At 44.2% G+C, this 21285-nt stretch overlaps 1 protein-coding gene across 1 annotated transcript in view; it reads right to left on the bottom strand.

The window, feature by feature from the left end:
* Positions 1 to 10516: 10516 nt before the first annotated feature.
* The window catches only part of ARHGAP42 (Rho GTPase activating protein 42), a 374547-nt gene continuing 363778 nt past the window's right edge, over positions 10517 to 21285 (bottom strand). Inside the window, exons 21-24 of the mRNA XM_069759185.1 lie at positions 20789 to 20936; positions 18719 to 18781; positions 13802 to 13881; positions 10517 to 12493 (exon numbers count right to left, since the gene is read on the bottom strand). Coding sequence (XP_069615286.1) covers positions 12405 to 12493; positions 13802 to 13881; positions 18719 to 18781; positions 20789 to 20936 — 380 coding nt within the window. The 3' untranslated portion in view covers positions 10517 to 12404. The remainder of the gene's footprint in view (positions 12494 to 13801; positions 13882 to 18718; positions 18782 to 20788; positions 20937 to 21285) is intronic.

Below are 21285 nucleotides of genomic sequence, written 5' to 3'. Positions count from 1 at the left end.
TGGAATGGCAGCTGGACGGTATACCTTCCCACAGGTGAAGTATGTCCCCAGGGCTTCCCAGTAAGGTGGATGGTAATGGTGTGAGATGCAGTCAATAACGAGGACACAAGGTTGCAGTCTCTTTACCTCTTTACTGAAGACTTCAGGATCCTCAATCCAGAGCACGTTTAACAGAGTTTCCTTCTCAGATGGAAATCGTTGCCTACCACTAGCACCTGTGTGTTGTAGTCCTACCCTGCCGAGCATTCGGAATAGTCCTCACAACTGCTGTTCTCGTTCGTCGTTCTCTACAGCTCTCTCTCTCTCTTTAGTTCCAGATGTTGCTAGTTTCTCGTCCCCCTGGTATGTTATGGCTAGGACGCACCCGTATGACGGTAAGGCCTGGAGGTCTTCCGGGACCCTAGAGATGCCCCTCTCCCACTGTTGCCCCCTATGTCTTCGTAGGAAATTTAAGGTAGACAGCCAATCTATAATTAACTGTCAAGTGGAGTTCGAAGTAAGGCCTAGAGTCAGTTACTCCCGCGGTGTTCCGGCCACCGGCTACGCGCCTCAGTAGGATGTTGCCTCGGTCTCACGGCACGACTCCTACTGGTACTCCTTTGTGCTTGATCTTGTTTACACAGTTCCACAATATCCTTCCCTTCGTGTCTCTTCCTTAGGATACCGCCGCAAGGTAGTGCAGTGTTGTGAATTCTGCTCTTGGGTTCCCTCCAGTGGTTGTAGGTGGGAATGCAGTTGTCTCTGACTCGCAGTCCTGGCCAGGTGTATCGGATGATTACAATTCTGACTGGGATATTTAGGTGTGCAGGATCCTTTAGCCCTTGCCAGTTGTCAATGTTCCTTGTGAAGTGTTGGATCACTTTCTGGCTTCTCCTGCTTGCTGCCAAATTCAGCAAAGATAAGTGTTTGGTTTTTGTTTCTGTGGCACACTGCTGTGTGCTTGTTTCAGTTTTATTCCTGCTCTGATTGTAGGATTCACTGGAGTTGCAGATTTACGCTCCTACATCTTTTAGTTTGATGTAGGTAGTTTTCTGTATATTCTTGTTATGACCTGGTGGTTAGGAGCGCCCGGCATGACCTGATAGTTAAACTCACACAGGACGAGTTCTGGGATGTGGGATGTTGTGAATTCTGTGGCAGAGCTCCCTCCTGTGGTCACAAGTGGTACTTCGGCTGATTCTCTCTGTGAGCTTCCGTTGGTGGAGGAGAGTGGTACTGCAGCTTCTGAGTTTCCTTCCTCAGGTGATGTGGTGAAGTCGTTAGGTGCTGCTCTATTTAACTCCACCTAGTGCTTTGATCCTGGCCTCCAGTCAATGTTCTAGTATTGGACCTGTTTCCTCCTGAATCGTTCCTGTGGCCTGCTGCTCTGCATAGCTAAGTTCCGCTTTTGCTATTTAGTTTGCTGTTTTTTCTGTCCAGCTTGCTTATTTGTTGTTTCTTGCTTGCTGGAAGCTCTGGGACGCAGAGGGTGTACCTCTGTGCCGTTAGTTCGGTACGGAGGGTCTTTTTGCCCCCTTTGCGTGGTTTTTTGTAGGGTTTTGTGTTGACCAAAAAGTTACCTTTCCTATCCTCGCTCTGTTCAGAAAGTCGGGCCTCACTTTGCTAAATCTATTTCATCTCTACGTTTGCCTTTTCATCTTAACTCACAGTCATTATATGTGGGGGCTGCCTTTTCCTTTGGGGTATTTCTCTGAGGCAAGGTAGGCTTATTTTCTATCTTCAGGCTAGCTAGTTTCTCAGGCTGTGCCGAGTTGCATAGGGAGCGTTAGCCGCAATCCACGGCTGCCTCTAGTGTGGTTGGAGAGGATTAGGGATTGCGGTCAGCAGAGTTCCCACGTCTCAGAGCTCGTTCTATGTTTTTGGGTTATTGTCAGGTCACTGTATGTGCTCTGACTTCTATGTCCATTGTGGTACTGAATTACCTTATCATAACAGTGGGAGCTCTGCTGACTGCAAGCCCTAATCCTATCACACACACTAGAAATAGCCGTGGAGCGTTCCTGACTCTCCCTAGATGCCTCTTCACAGCCTCAGAGCTAGCTAGCCCTAGAGATAGAAAATAAAGCCTACCTTGCCTCAGAGAAATTCCCCAAAGGAAAAGGCAGCCCCCACATATATTGACTGTGAGTAAAGATGAAAGTCACAAACGCAGAAATGAAACAGGTTTCAGCAAAGGGAGGCCAGACTTACTAAACAGACAGAGGATAGGAAAGGTATCTTTGCGGTCAGCACAAAAACTACAAAAGACCACGCAGAGTGCCACTCTGCATCCCAGAGCTTCCAGCTAGCAAGACAAAATCATGATAACCAGCTGGACAAGGAAACAATGAACAAATAATAACTATCAGGAACTTAGCTTCTGCTGGAGAAGACAGGTCACCAGAAAGATCCAAGAGCGAACTGAACCAATGCAGGAACATTGACAGCTGGCATGGAGTAACGATCTGAGTGGAGTTAAATAGAGAGCAGCCAACCAAAGGATAAACCACGTCACCTGTGTAAGGAACCTCAGAAGCAGCAGCTTCATTCACATCCACCAGAGGGAGCCCATAGACAGAACTCGCCGAAGTACCATTCACGACCACAGGAGGGAGTTCGACAACAGAATTCACAACATATTCTGCTGTGGATGTTTTGAAGGGTTTTACTACTGACCGCACAGAACTCTGTCCTATCCTGTCCTATCCAGCTAGAGTGGCCTCCTGTGCTAAATCCTGTTTTTCTGCCTGTGTATGTTTTTTCCTCTCCGACTCACTGCCAATATTTGTGGGGGGCTGTCTATCCTTTGGGGATTTTCTCTGAGGCAAGATAGTATTCTAATTTCCATCTTTAGGGGTATTTAGTCCTCCGGCTGTGACGAGGTGTCTAGGTGTGTTAGGTACACTCCACGGCTACTTCTAGTTGCGGTGTTAAGTTCAGTATTGCGGTCAGTATAGTGGCCACCTTCTCCAGTGAAAGTTCTCATGCAGCTCCAAGGTCACCGGATCATAACAGTGCAGGCGCGGTTCCGTTACGTTCTGCTGTTCGCTAGGCTCCTGCCAGGTTCCCACGCCTGACAGGGACCTGTTGTGAATTCTGTGGCAGAGCTCCCTCCTGTGGTCACAAGTGGTACTGCGGCTTCTGAGTTTCCTTCCTCAGGTGCTGTGGTGAAGTCGTTAGGTGCTGCTCTATTTAACTCCACCTAGTGCTTTGCTCCTGACCTCCAGTCAATTTTCTAGTATTGGTCTTGCTTCCTCCTGGATCGTTCCTGTGGCCTATCTGCTCTGCATAAGCTAAGTTTTGCTTGTGTTATTTTTGTTTGCTATTTTTTCTGTCCAGCTTGCTTAATTGTTTTTTCTGGCTTGCTGGAAGCTCTGGGACGCAGAGGGAGCACCTCCGTACCGTTAGTCGGTGCGGAGGGTCTTTTTGCCCCTCTGCGTGGTTGTTTGTAGGGTTTTGTGTTGTCCGCAAAGTTATCTTTCCTATCTTCGGTCTGTTCAGTAAGTTGGGCCTCACTTTGCTAAATCTATTGCATCTCTGCGTTTGTATTTTCATCTCTACTCACAGTCTTTATATGTGGGGGGCTGCCTTTTCCTTTGGGGTATTTCTCTGAGGCAAGGTAGGCTTATTTTTCTATCTTAGGCCTAGCTAGTTTCTCAGGCTGTGCCGAGTTGCATAGGGAGCGTTAGGCGCAATCCACGGCTGCCTCTAGTGTGGTTGGATAGGATTAGGGATTGCGGTCAGCAGAGTTCCCACGTCTCAGAGCTCGTCCTATGTCTTTTGGTTATTGTCAGGTCACTTTGTGTGCTCTGAACTTCAAGGTCCATTGTGGTTCTGAATTACCTAATCATAACAGTACTGGAGGCCCAAAGTACTAATGATTCTCAATAGAGGAAAAAAAGAAGTTCTGAGACCATTTTTTTTTCTTTTACTGTGTTTTGCCTTTTTTTTCCCCTAGACATTTGGGTGGTTCAGGACACAGGTGTAGTGATGGACATTAAAGGTCTGTCTTCATGTGTGGATCATCTCACTGCAAGAGTACAAAATATTCAAGACTTTGTGGTTCAGAATTCTATGTTAGAACTAAGAATTCCTATTCCTGATTTGTTTTCTGGAGATAGAGCTAAATTTCTGAGTTTCAAAAATAATTGTAAACTGTTTCTGGCTTTGAAACCTCGCTCCTCTGGTGACCCAGTTCAACAAGTTAGGATCATTACTTCTTTATTACGTGGCGACCCTCAAGACTGGGCATTTTCCCTTGCGCCAGGAGATCCTGCATTATGTAATATTGATGCGTTTTTCCTGGCGCTCGGATTGCTGTACGATGAACCTAATTCGGTGGATCAGGCAGAGAAAAATTTGCTGGCACTGTGTCAGGGTCAGGATGAGATAGAGATTTATTGTCAGAAGTTTAGAAAGTGGTCCGTGCTCACTCAATGGAATGAAGGTGCGCTGGCAGCTATTTTCAGAAAGGGTCTCTCTGAAGCCCTTAAGGATGTCATGGTGGGATTTCCCATGCCTGCTGGTCTGAATGAGTCTATGTCTTTGGCCATTCAGATCGGTCGACGCTTGCGTGAGCGTAAATCTGTGCACCATTTGGCGGTATTATCCGAGCATAAACCTGAGCCTATGCAGTGCGATAGGACTTTGACCAGAGTTGAACGGCAAGAACACAGACGTCAGAATGGGCTGTGTTTCTACTGTGGTGATTCCACTCATGCTATCTCCGATTGTCCTAAGCGCACTAAGCGGTTCGCTAGGTCTGCCACCATTGGTACGGTACAGTCAAAATTTATTTTGTCCGTTACTTTGATCTGCTCTTTGTCTTCTTATTCTGTCATGGCATTTGTGGATTCAGGCGCTGCCCTGAATTTGATGGACTTGGAGTATGCTAGGCGTTGTGGGTTTTTCTTGGAGCCCTTGCAGTGTCCTATTCCATTGAGAGGAATTGATGCTACGCCTTTGGCCAAGAATAAGCCTCAGTACTGGACCCAGCTGACCATGTGCATGGCTCCTGCACATCAGGAGGATATTCGCTTTCTGGTGTTGCATAATCTGCATGATGTGGTCGTGTTGGGGTTGCCATGGCTATAAGACAATAACCCAGTATTAGATTGGAAATCAATGTCTGTGTCCAGCTGGGGTTGTCAGGGGGTACATGGTGATGTTCCATTTCTGTCTATTTCGTCATCCACCCCTTCTGAGGTCCCAGAGTTCTTGTCTGATTACCGAGATGTATTTGATGAGCCCAAGTCCAATGCCCTACCTCCGCATAGGGATTGTGATTGTGCTATCGAGTTGATTCCTGGTAGTAAGTTTCCTAAGGGTCGACTGTTTAATTTATCTGTACCTGAGCACGCCGCTATGCGGAGTTACGTGAAGGAGTCCTTGGAGAAAGGTCATATTCGCCCGTCATCGTCGCCATTGGGGGCGGGGTTCTTTTTTGTGGCCAAGAAGGATGGTTTGCTGAGACCTTGTATAGATTACCGCCTTCTAAATAAAATCACGGTCAAATTTCAGTACCCCTTGCCGCCGCTGCTATCTGATTTGTTTGCTCGGATCAAGGGTGCTAGTTGCTTCACCAAGATAGATCTTCGTGGTGCGTATAATCTTGTGCGTATTAAGCGGGGCGATGAATGGAAAACTGCATTTAATACGCCCGAGGGCCATTTTGAGTACCTAGTTATGCCTTGTGTTATTTTTGTTTGCTATTTTTTCTGTCCAGCTTGCTTAATTGGTTTTTCTGGCTTGCTGGAAGCTCTGGGACGCAGAGGGAGCACCTCCGTACCGTTAGTCGGTGCAGAGGGTCTTTTTGCCCCTCTGCGTGGTTGTTTGTAGGGTTTTGTGTTGACCGCAAAGTTATCTTTCCTATCTTCGGTCTGTTCAGTAAGTTGGGCCTCACTTTGCTAAATCTATTTCATCTCTGCGTTTGTACTTTCATCTCTACTCACAGTCATTATATGTGGGGGGCTGCCTTTTCCTTTGGGGTATTTCTCTGAGGCAAGGTAGGCTTATTTTTCTATCTTAGGCCTAGCTAGTTTCTCAGGCTGTGCCGAGTTGCATAGGGAGCGTTAGGCGCAATCCACGGCTGCCTCTAGTGTGGTTGGATAGGATTAGGGATTGCGGTCAGCAGAGTTCCCACGTGTCAGAGCTCGTCCTATGTCTTTTGGTTATTGTCAGGTCACTTTGTGTGCTCTGAACTTCAAGGTCCATTGTGGTTCTGAATTACCTAATCATAACAGGGACCCCCCCTGTGTCTTCTCCCTGCAACACCCTCTGCCACGGGATGTTGCCTGAATCCAACCCAGTCAGCTTCTGACTAACTTCCTCCCCAACCCCTAGTTTTACCAGTGTGAGGAGGGGCCCAATAAATAAAGCCTTTTTCTCCCCCTAGTGGCCGGAGTGTGAAGTGTAATGTGTTCTGGTGATACCTGGTCAGAAGAATTCCTTCAGTGCCATCAGACGTACCATCACTCCCCTTAGTGGCACAGCGTCATACTGCAACGACCAGGTCTCTGGGGCGCTGCATAGGCACCATGTATTTAGAAAAATGTATGGTGCCTACAGTGAGACATGGAGGTGGCTGCATGAGCGTGCTGGTGTTCGGGAGTTAAATTTCATAGATGGGATCATGAATTCACAGATGTACTGTTCTAAATTGAAAGAGAAGATTCAGCCATCATTCTGTGCTCTTGTTAAACGTGCACTTTTCCAACATGACAATGATCTAAACAAACATCTTTTACATTTCTGATGAACAAGGGTGAAAGTGATTCCGTGGCCAAATCTGAGCCCCAACCGAACGACTATGGGAGAGACAAGTTGTCATCACTCTCCATCCAGCATCCAGGCTCTGAAATAGGTCGTTCTTAAAGAATGGAAAAAAATGTTGCAATATGTCGTCAATATCTCAGTCCAGGGCTAGAAGATTTGACGCTGTCCTTAAAATTATCATGGAGGTCATACAGAATACTAGATGCAGTAGTTTTTGATGTGGGGTGTGCACATTTTTGCATCAACTAATTTGAGTAAAACCAAATAATTGCAATGAATTTTAGATTATTAACCTTACTTTTATGTTATGGGTTACAAAAAATGTTGTATGAAACCCAGTCTTGTCAACATTTTGGAAATTGTTTTTGTGTTCAGTGAGCTATTGACTAAAATATTAGGGGTGTACTTATTTATGTTGAGCACTGTATGTGATCGGGGTTTCAGACAAGATGACCAGATTAGCTGGAACACAGTAACCGTTTCTGGTAGAATCTAAAAAGCTAAGACAAGCTCGCAAAATCAAATAGCCGCTGAAAGACTTATTAGTGTCCAGAGGGCACCTGGTGTTCCAACATCGGGACTAACGTTCAGATAAGTGAAGCGTTCTGTCGTTTCAGATATTTTAGCTTTTGTAAAATGATAATTATATTGATGACCTATCCGGAGAAACTGTCGGTTGTTTCAGATACTTTAGCTTTAGTAAAATCAATAACAAAGGGTTGCCCTACTACTTTTATAACCTGACCTATACTTTGGACAGGTCCTCAATATCAGATTGGTGGGTGTCTAACACATGGCGCACACATATTAGCAGCTGTGCTCAGTGCTGGTGGCGCACGGATTTTAGTTGTGGAGCTGAACAGCACAGGTCCGTCAGCTGAATAGTGGCCAATGTTGTGTACTGCATATCCACTCCTGATCTGCAGTGCCCGGCAGTGACCGCCACACAGCTGACGGAGCTGCGCTGTTCAGCTCCTACAACTGCGAATATCTGGTCAGTGGCGCCATGGTGGGATGTTGATCGGTGGGAGTGCTGGGTATTGGACCCCATTGATGTGATATCTTATACTGATGACCTATCCTAACGATAGCTCACCAATATAAATCCTCAACTAGGCCGAAACAACTTCACCTCGATGCGTCGGCCATATTCCCACATTCTGCACTGTCTATGTGACATGGGTGACCAAGGCCCAAGACACGCTGAGACATCTTAACTAGATTATTGCCCATAATTTATGCAGTCAGAGGGACATCATTTTTTCTTCATACATACTGGAGTGCCACAGATTCTTATGGTTTATATAGATTATGGATTTCTTTACCTTTCCAAGTGTGACCATAGAGCAAAACTGACCAGAGGAAACTTCCAGCTCTTCTTTACACCATGTAATAGAGAATATGAAGGTATGGTGGAGGAATCATGAGAACTAGGCAGTAGTCCTTCACATTAATTATGCAGTGAAGAACAAACCCTGGAGACATCAAAACAAAGGTGCAGCACAGCGCAACAATGGAGAAGGATTACTTCTTAGCTATGGTTACATCATCTGCTCATCATTTAGACAATTATAGATAGAATTTTATATTTTTCGGAAGCCCTTAAAACCCTCTTATTTGCTGCAAATCCTCGTGTAGAGCACACACCTCGTGATCGAACAGTTTCCCAATAGCTTCATAAAGAATGCCCGAGTGTTGCGCGAAACGGCTCGCTTCCATACTCTTCATTCATCGTTTTTTTTATAAATATGGTTTATTCAACATCTTATACATTACATTTTATACACTGGAGTACATATACAGTGTGGTTTTAGGTGCAATTATTTACATAGATAAAAACTGAGCTTTCTAAATAAAATAAGACTTCTACGTGTGAGTTAACGAAAATCTCAAGACACTCTAAACTGAAAGAGGTCATTCAGGATTAAGACAAAATACACCTTTTTTTCCCCCACAAAACAGCACCAACAGTATCTAGTATTACAGCTCTGCCACATTCCCATAAGAATAACCTGCCAACGCCAGCGACATCAAATGGACAAGAGTGGTACCGAACTTCACCCCTTCTCGCCGGGACCCTTTTTTTCTAATCCTGGACAACTCCTTTAATATCTACATAGATAGAAAGGTGGACAGTAAACAGTTGTGTACAGTTACTACTTAGAATTATCATCCTGGGTATTTTTTCATGTTACACCTCCTAACCCGCAGGTGGCGACATGGTGCAAAAAACATGAAGGTTTCCGCTTGTGTTGACCTCCTTGACAGTGAGTTGTTGGTTTGATAAGTTACTATGGTGCCTATCGCTCTGGAATAAAACAAATTTTATCAAATGGAGATGTAAATGTCAAGAGCGACCACAATTCAGAAATCCAAGTGCTTGTCACAAAAAAAAATTTAGCTAAAGGAATGGAGTTGATTTTCAGTCACAAAAAATGTCTTGGGTGTGATCCTTCTATCATCAGAAAACTGGAAAATAAATAGCTGCGAGGGTTTGATTCGCAGAAAATAAATAGAGGAAGAAGCTCATGCAGGTAAGCCATAGAGCTTCCCCACCAGCGCCCCACAAAAATTGACAAAAAATTAATTTCTTTAAACCGCTTTGTTGAAAATGTATAATCGTGATTTTTAATGCTTTTTTTGTACATGTTGACGTTTATTAAGTTCTCACAAAAGGGATAGGTCGTGCGGCTTATTTCACCATAGATCAGTTTTATTTCCCCTGCACAATAAAAAAAAGTACACGATGGCCTTTGAAATCAAGTCCAGGCCGCCAACGGTGTTCTTCAGTAGCTTTCTGCTCTAAGGCCAGGTTCACGCTTTCCGAGTTTCACAGTCTGGGCATGTACTGTGATTTTTGGACAGGCCGCGGGTCTCCTGGCTTGAACTCATCACTCTCATGGGCCCTAGAGTCTGTTGAGGTCAAACAAAGTCCAGAATTCATGGTCCCCACATGGTGGAACCTAAGTGGGCTACAGAAGTGTTCCGCCCATGGCAACGGGTATACATGGCCACTACAGAGCCTATAAACCAGGAGGATCTGGTGCTAAACAGTCCCCTAAAGGTACCTTCACACTAAACGATATCGCTAGCAATCCGTGACGTTGCAGCGTCCTCGCTAGCGATATCGTTCAGTGTGACACGCAGGAGCGATCAGAATCCTGCTGTGATGTCGTTGGTCGGGGCTAGAGGGCCAGCACTTTCTTTGGTCGCTGGCTCTCCCGCTGACATCGCTGAATCGGCGTGTGTGACCCCGATTCAGCGATGTCTTCGCTGGTAACCAGGGTAAACATCAGGTTACTAAGCGCAGGGCCGCGCTTAGTAACCCGATGTTTACCCTGGATACCATCCTAAAAGTAAAAAAAACAAACACTTCATACTTACCTTCCCTGTCTGTCCTCCGGCGCTCTGGTTTCCTGCACTCACTGTGAGCACAGCGGCCGGAAAGCAGAGCGGTGACGTCACCGCTGTGCTTTCCGGCCGCTGTGCTCACAGCCAGTACATAGAAGCAGAGCGCCGAGGACAGACAGCTGAAGGTAAGTATGTAGTGTTTGTTTTTTTTACTTTTAGGATGGTAACCAGGGTAAACATCGGGTTACTAAGCGCGGCCCTGCACTTAGTAACCCGATGTTTACCCTGGTTACCGGCATCGTTGGTCGCTGGAGAGCTGTCTGTGTGACAGCTCTCCAGTGACAAAAGAGCGACGCTGCAGCGATCCGGATCGTTGTCTGGATCGCTGCAGCGTCGTTTAGTGTGAAGGTACCTTAACACTATTTCGTCATTCTGTGTTGGGGGGACACAGTGAAGGACACCCTAATTAAATTTGCACACTTATTTAGAACTAATCCTTTAGTTTATACATTGAACACATGAAATTTTCCATTACTACGACCAAAGGATTTGGCGGCCGACACGTCACAAGAATGTTTTATTATGGCAATATTCAACTGGTGCAACTCCTCCATATTCAACCGCTCTCCGTCAATCAATATCCAGCGTGGGCATCACGTGAGACCTACCTATCAGTAGCGGCTGATTGCTTTTAGCAGTCATGTGACGCCCCCGCCGGATGCTGATCCCAGGAGACTATCAGGGAATGTAGCATTTAGATCGAAGGTGTGAGACGAGAGAAAAATTTACTGTCGACAACTTTACGGTTAACTTGGCTTTTAAATTCCGCATAAAATAAACCACAAATGTGGCACATTCTGAAAAAAAAAATAAAAATAAAAATTCAGTTGCCCTTCTACAGCCAATAGAATTCAGCATCACGTTACTTCCCGAAGAAGTCATTGCTTCCTCATGATATATATTGCCTCTTTTCACACTACGTCATCTTCACTATAAGTAGCTGTTTGCCAATCAAATGGTCCCAGGTGACTAATATTATGTAAAACTATTATTTTTTTCCTAAAAAGTGTAAAATGTACCGAAGCATGTAGGAAATTCTCAGTAATACCTTAAGCCTTCATGGAGGGCAATAATAGTGGTCTGCAGGTACAGGACATCATAAAATAAAAGTAACAACAAAGTGAAGATAAAATAAAAAAATATAGTCACCATAAATGTCAATTATCACTAAAGAGAAAGAAGTTGCACGTCTTAGCTCAATCATCCAGCCTCACACCAATGGAGTCGCTATAAGGGGTGCATAAGTAGCAGATAGTTTGGGACCCTGATGCCTGAGGGAGGACAGAGACCCATCTGCCACATCAAAATGGTGCCTGAGGGAGCCTAGAGACCTATCTGCCACATCAAACTGGTGCCTGAGGGAGCTAAGAGACCTGTCTGCCACATCAGAATATTGCCTGAGGAAGCTAAGAGATCCACTTCCACATCAGAATAGTGCCTGAGGAAGCATATAGACCAATGTGCAGCACAAGACTGGTGCCTGAGAGAGCCTAGAATCCCATCTGCGACATCAGATTGGTGCCTGAAGGAGCATAGAGTCCCATCTTCCATACCAAACTGGTGCCCAAGGGTGCCCTATAATCCCATCTACCACGTCAGACTGGTTCCTAAGGGAGTACAGAGACTTTTTTGCTACATAAAACTGGTGCTTGAGAGAGCCCAGAGACATTTCTGCACATCAAACTGGTGTTTCATGGAGCTCAGAGATGCCTCTATGGAGCCCAGACATGTTTCTCATAAATCATACTAGTGTCTGATGGAGCCTAGAATCTCATATGCTACAACAGACTGGTGCCTGAGAGAGCCCAGGGACCCCATTGCCACCCAGGAACACATCAGTATTATCAAAGTGACATGGTGGACTGGTGGACCACTTATAGATTTTGCTTTGGACATTCTAGCTATACCTCTGCATATACCAAACATTGGTACCGGTGGTCAGTGCAAGTCCTCCATGAATCGAGTACCGAATATCTCAAGGCTTTGGTCATGCCTGGACCTGTGCGCAGCATGAAATACATAGACATATATATATATATTATATTCATTTGACTGTAATTCTAAATTCTTCATAGCAAGCCTCGAGTCAAGCAGTGGACGATCCCTCAAAGAGTCTTCAAGTCAAAAGCCATCGGAGACTTCAACGCTGGTAGATCGCTGTATCCGTATTAGATACAGTCCTCATCTTCTCATTTGTCAACATGGATACCATGAAGATAGCACTGTCTACACAACCATCATCAGAGGTAGACCACGTAATTCTCTGGAACCAATCCGGTCTTGCCTTCGTAGGTAGCCTTCAGCCAGCCTGGTTCCACAGATCTGTACACTGGGCAATGGGGACAAAAATGGGTATAAGTGTAACTCAGTGAAAGATACAGATGTAGCAAGGTCCAAACAATGTTGCGTCATTGTCACGCTTCACTACTCGCCTGGTGCATTAGATACAACAAAATTAAAGGGATTGTCCGTGTCCGAGATAGTGATGACAGAACCTCAAGAGAGATCCAACAGTATGACACTGGTGGGAGTCCGACACATGGCACCCTCATGTCGGGCATCAGTTGTTGGAAATGCGGTCTTCAGAACTGGAACAGCACAGCTCCATACACAGCGTAGTGGTCATTCACCGGTACTGCAGCTCAGCTCCAATCTCTTTAATAAGAGCTAAGCTGCAGTACCCCAGAACGGCCACTAAACAGTCTGTGGCGCTATGCTGTTCTGTTTCTATGCACTGTGCATTTCCTGCGACCGCAGAACCAGGATCGGTTCTCATCAATATCAAAGTCATGCACAATCCCTTTAATGGCTGACCCAGTTATGGAGTACGGGTGATACAGATTTCTACCTCTGTATATGACCATTACAAGATAAAGTGAATGGAAAGTTTTTTTTTTAATCTAAGGCTGAAGATTGTTGCATGGGTAAAGGAGGCTTTTGCCGGCGATCAGCGCAGGCTTCCTTTTAGAATGGGGCTGACTGTGTGAAATTGCAGGGACTGGAAACAACTGTAACAAATCAGCTTCTGAGCTGATATGCAAATGAGTCTGAAGAGCTATGGTAGATCCGATACCTCCGTCACTCCAGCTCTATTCCCTACCCAGTGCCTCCTCTTCCTACTTGACTGACAGCCTCTATTCTCTGTGACTTCAGTCAAAGGTGCAGTCAGTCAAGAAGAAGGCATCGGCATTGGGAAGGGAATAGAGCTGGAGTGACAGAGGCTCGAGATCTACACTAGCTCTTCAGCCTCATTTGCATATCAATGAAAAAAAAATAATAGAAATTACTCACCAAGATTTCCAAAATGCTTTAAAGGGAACCTGTCAGGCACCCCACGCCCCCAGAAGTTGAGTCTGCATACGTAAATACCCTTTATTACATTACTTTTTCTAAATATCTGTTTTGACTAGTTCAGGGGGCGTTAGTGTCCCCAGACTAGTCGGCCCACTTGGCATGTGGGCGTGACAACATGGCTTACAAGCCCCGCCGTCATCACTAGCGCATGTGCACGGCTTCCTTTCCTCACTGCATGGATCGTCTGAGGCCGGGTGTACGCATGCCGGCTTCACAGGGGCGCACTGCACGTGATCGGCAGTCGTCTACTATAAATTGGGTGTAAGCGAGGTAACAGACTTACCGTTAGAAAATATCGCCCCCTGGGGGAAAGACAGCTCGTGACTGTGCTCCGCTTTGCAGGAGTACATAGCTTTTGCTTGGCTACAAAGAAACACAAAAATAACCAGGTTACGATCAAATAGCAATAGTAAATATGAGTCGTGTCCTCTTCCTCCTCTGCAGTAGGGGGCGCTGTATTCCAAGGAATCTAATAGTAAAAGGTAAAGCAGAGCCGATTCTGCAAGCTTTACTATAACCTGACAAATGGCGGCTTAAAGGGGAAGATCAGTCCGGACAATTCTTTTTAATACAAGCACTCTCCGACTTTTTTTTGGCAGTACATGATAACAGAGATATTCTTTGCAGAAGGAGGTGGCTTAAACTACTCTTTCCCATTAACTTATATTGGTGTGAGACTCATGGAAGAGGCTCTATATATTGTAAACTGTGTCTGGTGATGTACAGCCGAGTTTATAATTCTTAAAAGGGCATTTTAATGAGATTTGCCACTGATTGGTGAAGATGCTGCTGACGTTAATTCAACGGCGGAGGTCTCAGCAGTTGGATCAGACACTGGTGGCATATTCTAGTAAAATGGTAATGCCCTTTCCTCTTGCCTTGACTTATCTGAGATGAGACGTTTTAGATGAGCAGCTTTGGAAGAAAAAAAACAACAACTTGACTTTGGATACTCTGTTGGGAGATGTGTATGCTATATGTGTCTCAGTGTGGCCACCCTGTGGTTGTAATGTGAACTGCAGCCAGAAGAGGGTTTTGCTAGCAAGTCATAATAATGAATTTGCATCCCGAGAGATTTTAGTCCTTAACCATATTCACTAAGAGTTAAAGGGGTTGTCCAGCCTTAAGCTACAAGTTTGCAATTAGTCTATGTGACTGCAAACTTGTGACTCCTCACATTGTGAGCACTGCGCGCTGTCAGGTTTCTCCAGTGCAGAGTCTGTCATAGACTGACTGCAGACTTGTACCCGCCGGACAACCCGTCTAAGGGAGGACATTTCTGAATTTCGCTATATCTGTCTTGATATAACTCTTTAATGAGGTCGTCTGCCTGGAATAAGCCATCACTTATCAGGATAGGTGATAATGTTTAGATGTGATGGAGGTCAGACTGCTGTGACCCCCACTACCATCAAATCAGGAACACTATGCACCCTGCTCCATTCCAACAGATTCCGAAGATTTGGGTAGAATTTTCTATACTTGTCTATTAACAATCTTTGTTTTTTCTATGGTAGGATAAAATTAGTCACTAGGATTAACATAAAGTTACTAAAAAAAATACGAAGACCAGAAGAGGGCACTACAGACACTTTGCAATCAAGGTTTATTACAGTTACGGCCCCGATTCATCAAAGCTTTTATGTCAGTAAACTGGTGGAGAAAGCGTCCAAGTTGCAAAATTTTTGCACAAAGCAAGTCTGCGCAACAATTTGGCACATGCCATTTTCACAAAATTTTTGAACAAAAAAGTGGACAGAGTGGTGGCGTTCCTGTAGGTAAACTAATGGTGATACATCTACTTTGCATACTCAGCTCTGCTACACATGTATAGAAGAGAAGAATTTGCGGTCTTGTCTTTTTTGTGCACTTTGATCAGAGTCGGCTTTATGAGTCCCAGTTGGCCCCTCTTCATCCTCCAAGATGTACATTTTATTCTTCATCGATAGCGTTGCATGAGGGCTTGGTTTCTTTTTTTTTTGTGGCATGAGTAATTATTATTATTACCATTTTACGGTTCACCAGACTTTACACTTTGTGGAAGCAAAACGATTCTGTTTTTTAGCTGTGGCTTTCACAGTATGGCATAAACATTAAGATATTACATACGCGATGATACCAAATATCTTATTTTTACTTATTTTTTTGATTTTATGTTATGGGTAAGGGAAAGGGGGGGGGGTGATATAAACTTTTATTTATGTATTTATGTATTTATTTTTTAAATATATGTTTATATTTACATTCTTATTGGCTCGTCCCTTAGTGGACTTGATTGCCTGTACAATACACTGCAATATTATAATACAGATCTCCTATCATAGGTGTCCAAACATCGCAGACGAGGGTTCTTGGGACGGTCATGGCAGTGACAGAGGCACCATGCAGCCATATTTCGAGGGGTAGGGGGGTGAAAGCAATGTCTTAATGTCTTATCTATCTTTTTCTGAGCTCCTATCAGCTGATTTATGACCACAGACCACATCAAAGTTTAATGTGAAGGTAAATAAAGAGCCAGTAACGATGCAACATTTTTAATGAGACCCAATTGCAAAGATGATACGTTTAAAATGGTTGTCCAAGATTAAAGCTCCAGTCTGCAGTCACTCTATGTGGATTCTCTGGGGCCCGGAGTGAGCGGGCATGTGATACATTCCGACTAGACGTGTCAGATCTTGCTCAATTCACTTGTATTGAGGGAGGCCGGCATGTGACAGCATGTATGAAAATCTTTTTTAGATTTGTTTCTTAGGCTCACTGTAATACTACAAGTCTCAGCAGGTTAACGAGCAGAAAGGTCCCTCACCCCAAGGTAGAATGTCTTCCTTAAGTGCACGAATTTCCGTTGTTGGGCTTTGTGGGGCAGGGTGATTGCCTCGAGGGGATATTATTTTATGGTGGAAGTCAGGAGTTCTTACTTCTTTCTGGCATGTTTCCCATGACCTGCGGCCTCGCTGTGGTCAGACACATTTATGATTTATTTATCTTGTAAAGGTCGTTTCCTGTTTATTGGAATATGACCAGAGATCTTTAAATTTTTCGGTTACAGAATCGTCTTCCAAGAAACACAACTTTTTCTATTTTTCCGTTTGACATAGAGTAGGCATACGAAGGCACTGTAATAAGAAGCAGCGATATCTCGGAAGAACTCTTGCAGGGTGTGACTTTAATGAGGAGAGACTGCCATGTGCTGACAAGCCGAAATCAATGGAACCAAATGGTGCTGGAAGATTTGCAGGGGGAGCAACTTCATGTGCTGGACTAGATCAGGTGGCCCCCACAGGAAGGACTTCCCTGATATAAAAGGCCAGCTTGCCAAACCACGAGGAGCTTTGGCACCAGGGAGGAGGGCGGAGCAGACGTGCTCCAGAGACACCACAGAGACCAACGTGACAGGCTTGAGCAGGAAGTTTGCACCACCCAGGTGTCGGTCACCACCTAGGAAGGTTCGGATTCCTAGCAGGACATCTTCCAAGTACCACCTATGCTGGTCAGAGCCAGGATCTCAGCCCTGCGCTGGTCATGCCTCAAGACCCGAAGTTGCCTGTCAAGAGTCGAGGCCTAGTCCTCTCTGCCCTGAACCTAAGAGACTTCCACCGAGAAGAGCCGTGAGGAGACTGCGACAGGAAAGGCACACCTGCCATTGCGGAGGAACAGAGCGAGTGAGCAGGGCCGTCTCTTCCAGCTATCACCTCCGGTACTGGGGTCAGGTGGGACTAGGATTATAGTTTGGGAGTGGACCGGGTGGGGCACGGGAGGCTCAATGGGTTTTAATAGACTACGTCAGGAAGAGATTTGCAGTCTAGTGGGAAAATCCAGTGACCCCCCCGCTAGGACCAGAGCTTCAGAGAGAACTTACGTGGTGATGACCACCATGTCTGGGTGGAGCGCCTTTGTGAAAAGGAAATTAAAGGTGAATAGTGAAAGACTTTCTTGGTTATTCTGAACCAGTTTTTTATTCTTTCCACTGTTGATTTACATAGTTACTAACACACATCATCCCTGGCTGCTTCATAACAGCATGACTTGTGCTTTACAATGACCCCTCTCACTTTACCATAATGCGTACTGATAAATGGGGGCCAAAAAATTCCATGTGCGTTTAAAAAAATTGGGGGTTTCGTTTTTTCTGCGCTCATTCTGCGGTAATAATGACCTGGCAGGTTGATTCTCCAGAATAGTATGATCACAGAGTTGCCAAACTCATATAGTTCTTTTTTATTTTAGAGGCATAAAAAATTCAGAACTTCGTAAAAAAAAAAATAAAAAAAAATGGTTTTTGTTGCCATTTTCCAAAAAACATTACTTTTTAATTTTCTGCTGATGAAACTGTGAGAGGGATTTTTATTTTTTTTTAGCATGATTGCTGCTGTTTGGTGCCGGCTATACACCCGAGTCAGCTCCATGCACCACAATCCGCTCCATGACGGATGTAAATCTTTTGCAGTGTGAAGGAGTTAAAAGGTCCAGTCCTGCAAAGAATCTTTTTTTTACTTTCATGACCTGTATATAAATCTATAGGACCATTGGGGACTGCCAATATCTGGCCATCTATTTGTACGGAAAGTAGTCAACTTTCTTGTATGGAAACATGGGACCCTCGATTTAGAAAATTCCAACATATTGTAGTAAGACCATTTACTAGGGCATACGAACTTCATAAAGGAGTCCACACTTGTAGGCCTACTCTAATAAATTTTGCAAAAAAAATGAGTAAAATACATGGACACCTCGAGATCTGAATATCAGGGTGTCATACCAGGTTTTCCCACCATGGTGCGGCCCATATGCCATTCTTATCAACCCTTCAGCTGACTCAGTCCATGGGCCGGATGTTTGCCCAACTTTGACCTACAGCAGTGTTCCCCAACTCCGGTCCTCAAGAGCTACCAACAGGTCATGTTTTGAGGATTTCCTTAGTATTACACAGGTCAGTGAATGCTTGCCTGTGCAGGTGATGCAATTATCACCTGTGCAATACTAAGGAAATCCTCAAAACATGACCTGTTGGTGGCTCTTGAGGACCGGACTTGGGGAACACTGACCTACAGTATAAACATCTCCCGACAGTATATAACGGATTCAAATTTTATGTCAAAGCTGGTTATTTTTATGGAGCTGAAAGGAAAAGTAAGGAAGGACTCATCTGTCCCCTGGACACATTATTTGTTAGCACATTCATATTAGATCTCAGCCTTACCGACCGATTGTAGATTGTTTGTTTGATCCAGCGTTCTCGAACAGCTGAGCCTTAGCTGCCACCCTACGATAAGAAACCATTTATTGGTTACTGCATATACTGTACAACAGCATACAAATGACTTATACCGCTCTATGGCTATACTGTGCTGGCCAAAAGTTTTGAGACTGACAAGTTTTGGCTTTCACAAAGTTTGCCGTTTAGGTGTTTTTAGATCTTAGTCGGACGTTTCTACAGTTCCTGGAGTACAATTCTCAGCATTTCATGAGTTTTTAAACTTTCATTGACAAATACATCAAGTTTATGTAAAGACTCAATATTTGTAAAGTTGATCTTTATTTTTCCAGACTTCTGCGTTTTGCCCTGGCAGCTGAATATCAGCTTCTGGCCAAATCCTGACTGGAGGCCGCCCATTCTTGTCTAATCAGTGCTGGACGTTTATCACAATTTCTGTGGTTTTATTTGTTCTCAAGCTTTTTTGAGGATTGACCACAGGCTCTCAGTGGGATTGAGATATGGGGAATTACTTGGCCATGGACCCAAAATTCTCACTGTTTCGTTCACTTAGCCACTTAGTTATCGCTTTTGCCTTGTAACATGGTGCTAGAAAAGCATTGCTCATCACTAATTTGCTCCTGGATCGTTGGGAGACATCGCTCTTGAAGGATGTTTAGATGTCATTCTTTATTCATAGCAGTATTCTTAGTCCAAATTGTGAATGAGCCTCCTCCATGGATGAAAAGCCCCCACACATGAATGGTCTCAGGATGTTTTACTGTTGACATATACAGGACTCATGGTTGCAATCACCTTTCAGTTGTCCCAAAGAGTCTGAAGTCATCAAAGAAAACATCTGCAGTCAAATCCCTGTAATACCTTCAGAATCTTTGTTTTCTTGAACAAAAAATGGCTTCTTTACTGCCTCTTCATGAAACCAGGCCAGTCTTGATAAGCTTGCGCCTCCCTGTACATGCACAGATGTCTGACTGCTGCCATTTCTGCAAGCTCAGCACTGGTGCATAACTGATCCTATACCTGAATCCTCTTTAGGGGACACTTGCGAGACTTAGTTCGGCACCCTGCAGCCTTCTTCACATTAAGTGAACCTCTTTATTTGAAGGTCTTGATGATCCAAAAAAATGTTAATTTAGGGGCAATCTTACAAGAAACAATGTCCTTGCCTGTAAAGCCTTTTTGATGCAAAGCACTGACAACTTCAAGTGTGTCCTTGCAAGTAACCATGGCCAGCAGAAAGTGTTCATGATTTCAGGCATCTTTTAAAGCATCCAGTCTGTTCTTAGAATTCAATCAGCATGACAGAGTGATATCAGCTACCTTGTCCTTGGTAAACTTTTCTCCCGAGCTAATAAGAATGTCACTGAAATGATGTCGGCAGGTCATTTTGTGGTAGGGCTAAAATCCAGTTGAAATTTTTTTTCTATGTTATTCAGTTAATTTTCTTGGCAATGAATCACTTTGCAATTTTTTTTGCAATTCATCTGATCATTCTTCGCAAAAATCTAGAGAAAATTGGTAAATTGCCAGGTTAAAAACACAATCGGCAAACTTTGCTAAAAACAAAATTTGTCTCAGCCTTAAATTTTTTCCCCCACATCTGTACATTGCGATACATCAGAGAATAACATGAGATGGAAGCATCTGGAGCATTCTCCAATATATCCTTCAGACAGAAACTCCAAACTCAGTGTGAATAGTGCTTTTTGGATAAATAAATATCGAGGGAAATCCACAGAGGAAAACCCACACCAAATCTAAGGGTTTTGCTGCAGATTTCATTGTGGAAATACTATACATTTGTACGGATTTCAGCCCACATTTCGCAATATTTCTGTGGCATTCCACAACATAAATTGACACCTGGTGGGTCCCTGATCTCTTAAAAAAATTCAGGTATTCTAAAACGATGCAGATTTTTCACCTGGACACTCTAGTAGAAAAATCTGCAGCATATCTGACCCATGTGAGCATACCCTTAGCTAACAGCAAATACTGTTTTATAGGGCTTTTATGAAAATATTACAATTGCAGTATATTTTATCTAGAACTTACACTGATCCAGGTCTCTGGTATCCGTTACTAGAACCGGTGTCCAGCCTCCTCCTTATTCCCTTAGGAGGTAAATCGGGATAAGCCTTTGTGACGTCTTTAAGGTCCACCGATGTTAAGCTTTGAGTGGATGGACTTCTACTTTTTATACCTGTAGTAAGTTAGACAGCACATGTTATAAGCTATTAATTGATAGATATGTTTGTTTTTTAAACATGATTTAGAGATACTCTGTTGGGAGATGTTTATGCTAAATGTGTTTATATGTGGCCATCTAGTAGTTATGATGTGAATTCCAACCCGCCAGAGGTTTGTCAGCCAACGGACTGGCTATCGTGACCTGTAGAGTTCAAAAAACCCATTTGGAAGGGCTGAGCAAAAACATGTGTGCTGCCATTGGTTTTCGGTTTTGCAGCCAGGTTCTTGGGCAAGTCTTTCACTTGCTAGACCCTGCAATGGCTTGACGTCACACGGTGTAGTAAGAGTAAGAGATGCTCCGA

Source organism: Ranitomeya imitator, chromosome 3 (assembly GCF_032444005.1).
Source record: "Ranitomeya imitator isolate aRanImi1 chromosome 3, aRanImi1.pri, whole genome shotgun sequence".
Classification (NCBI taxonomy): Eukaryota; Metazoa; Chordata; class Amphibia; order Anura; family Dendrobatidae; genus Ranitomeya; species Ranitomeya imitator.
This window is presented reverse-complemented; position numbering and strand designations above follow the sequence as displayed.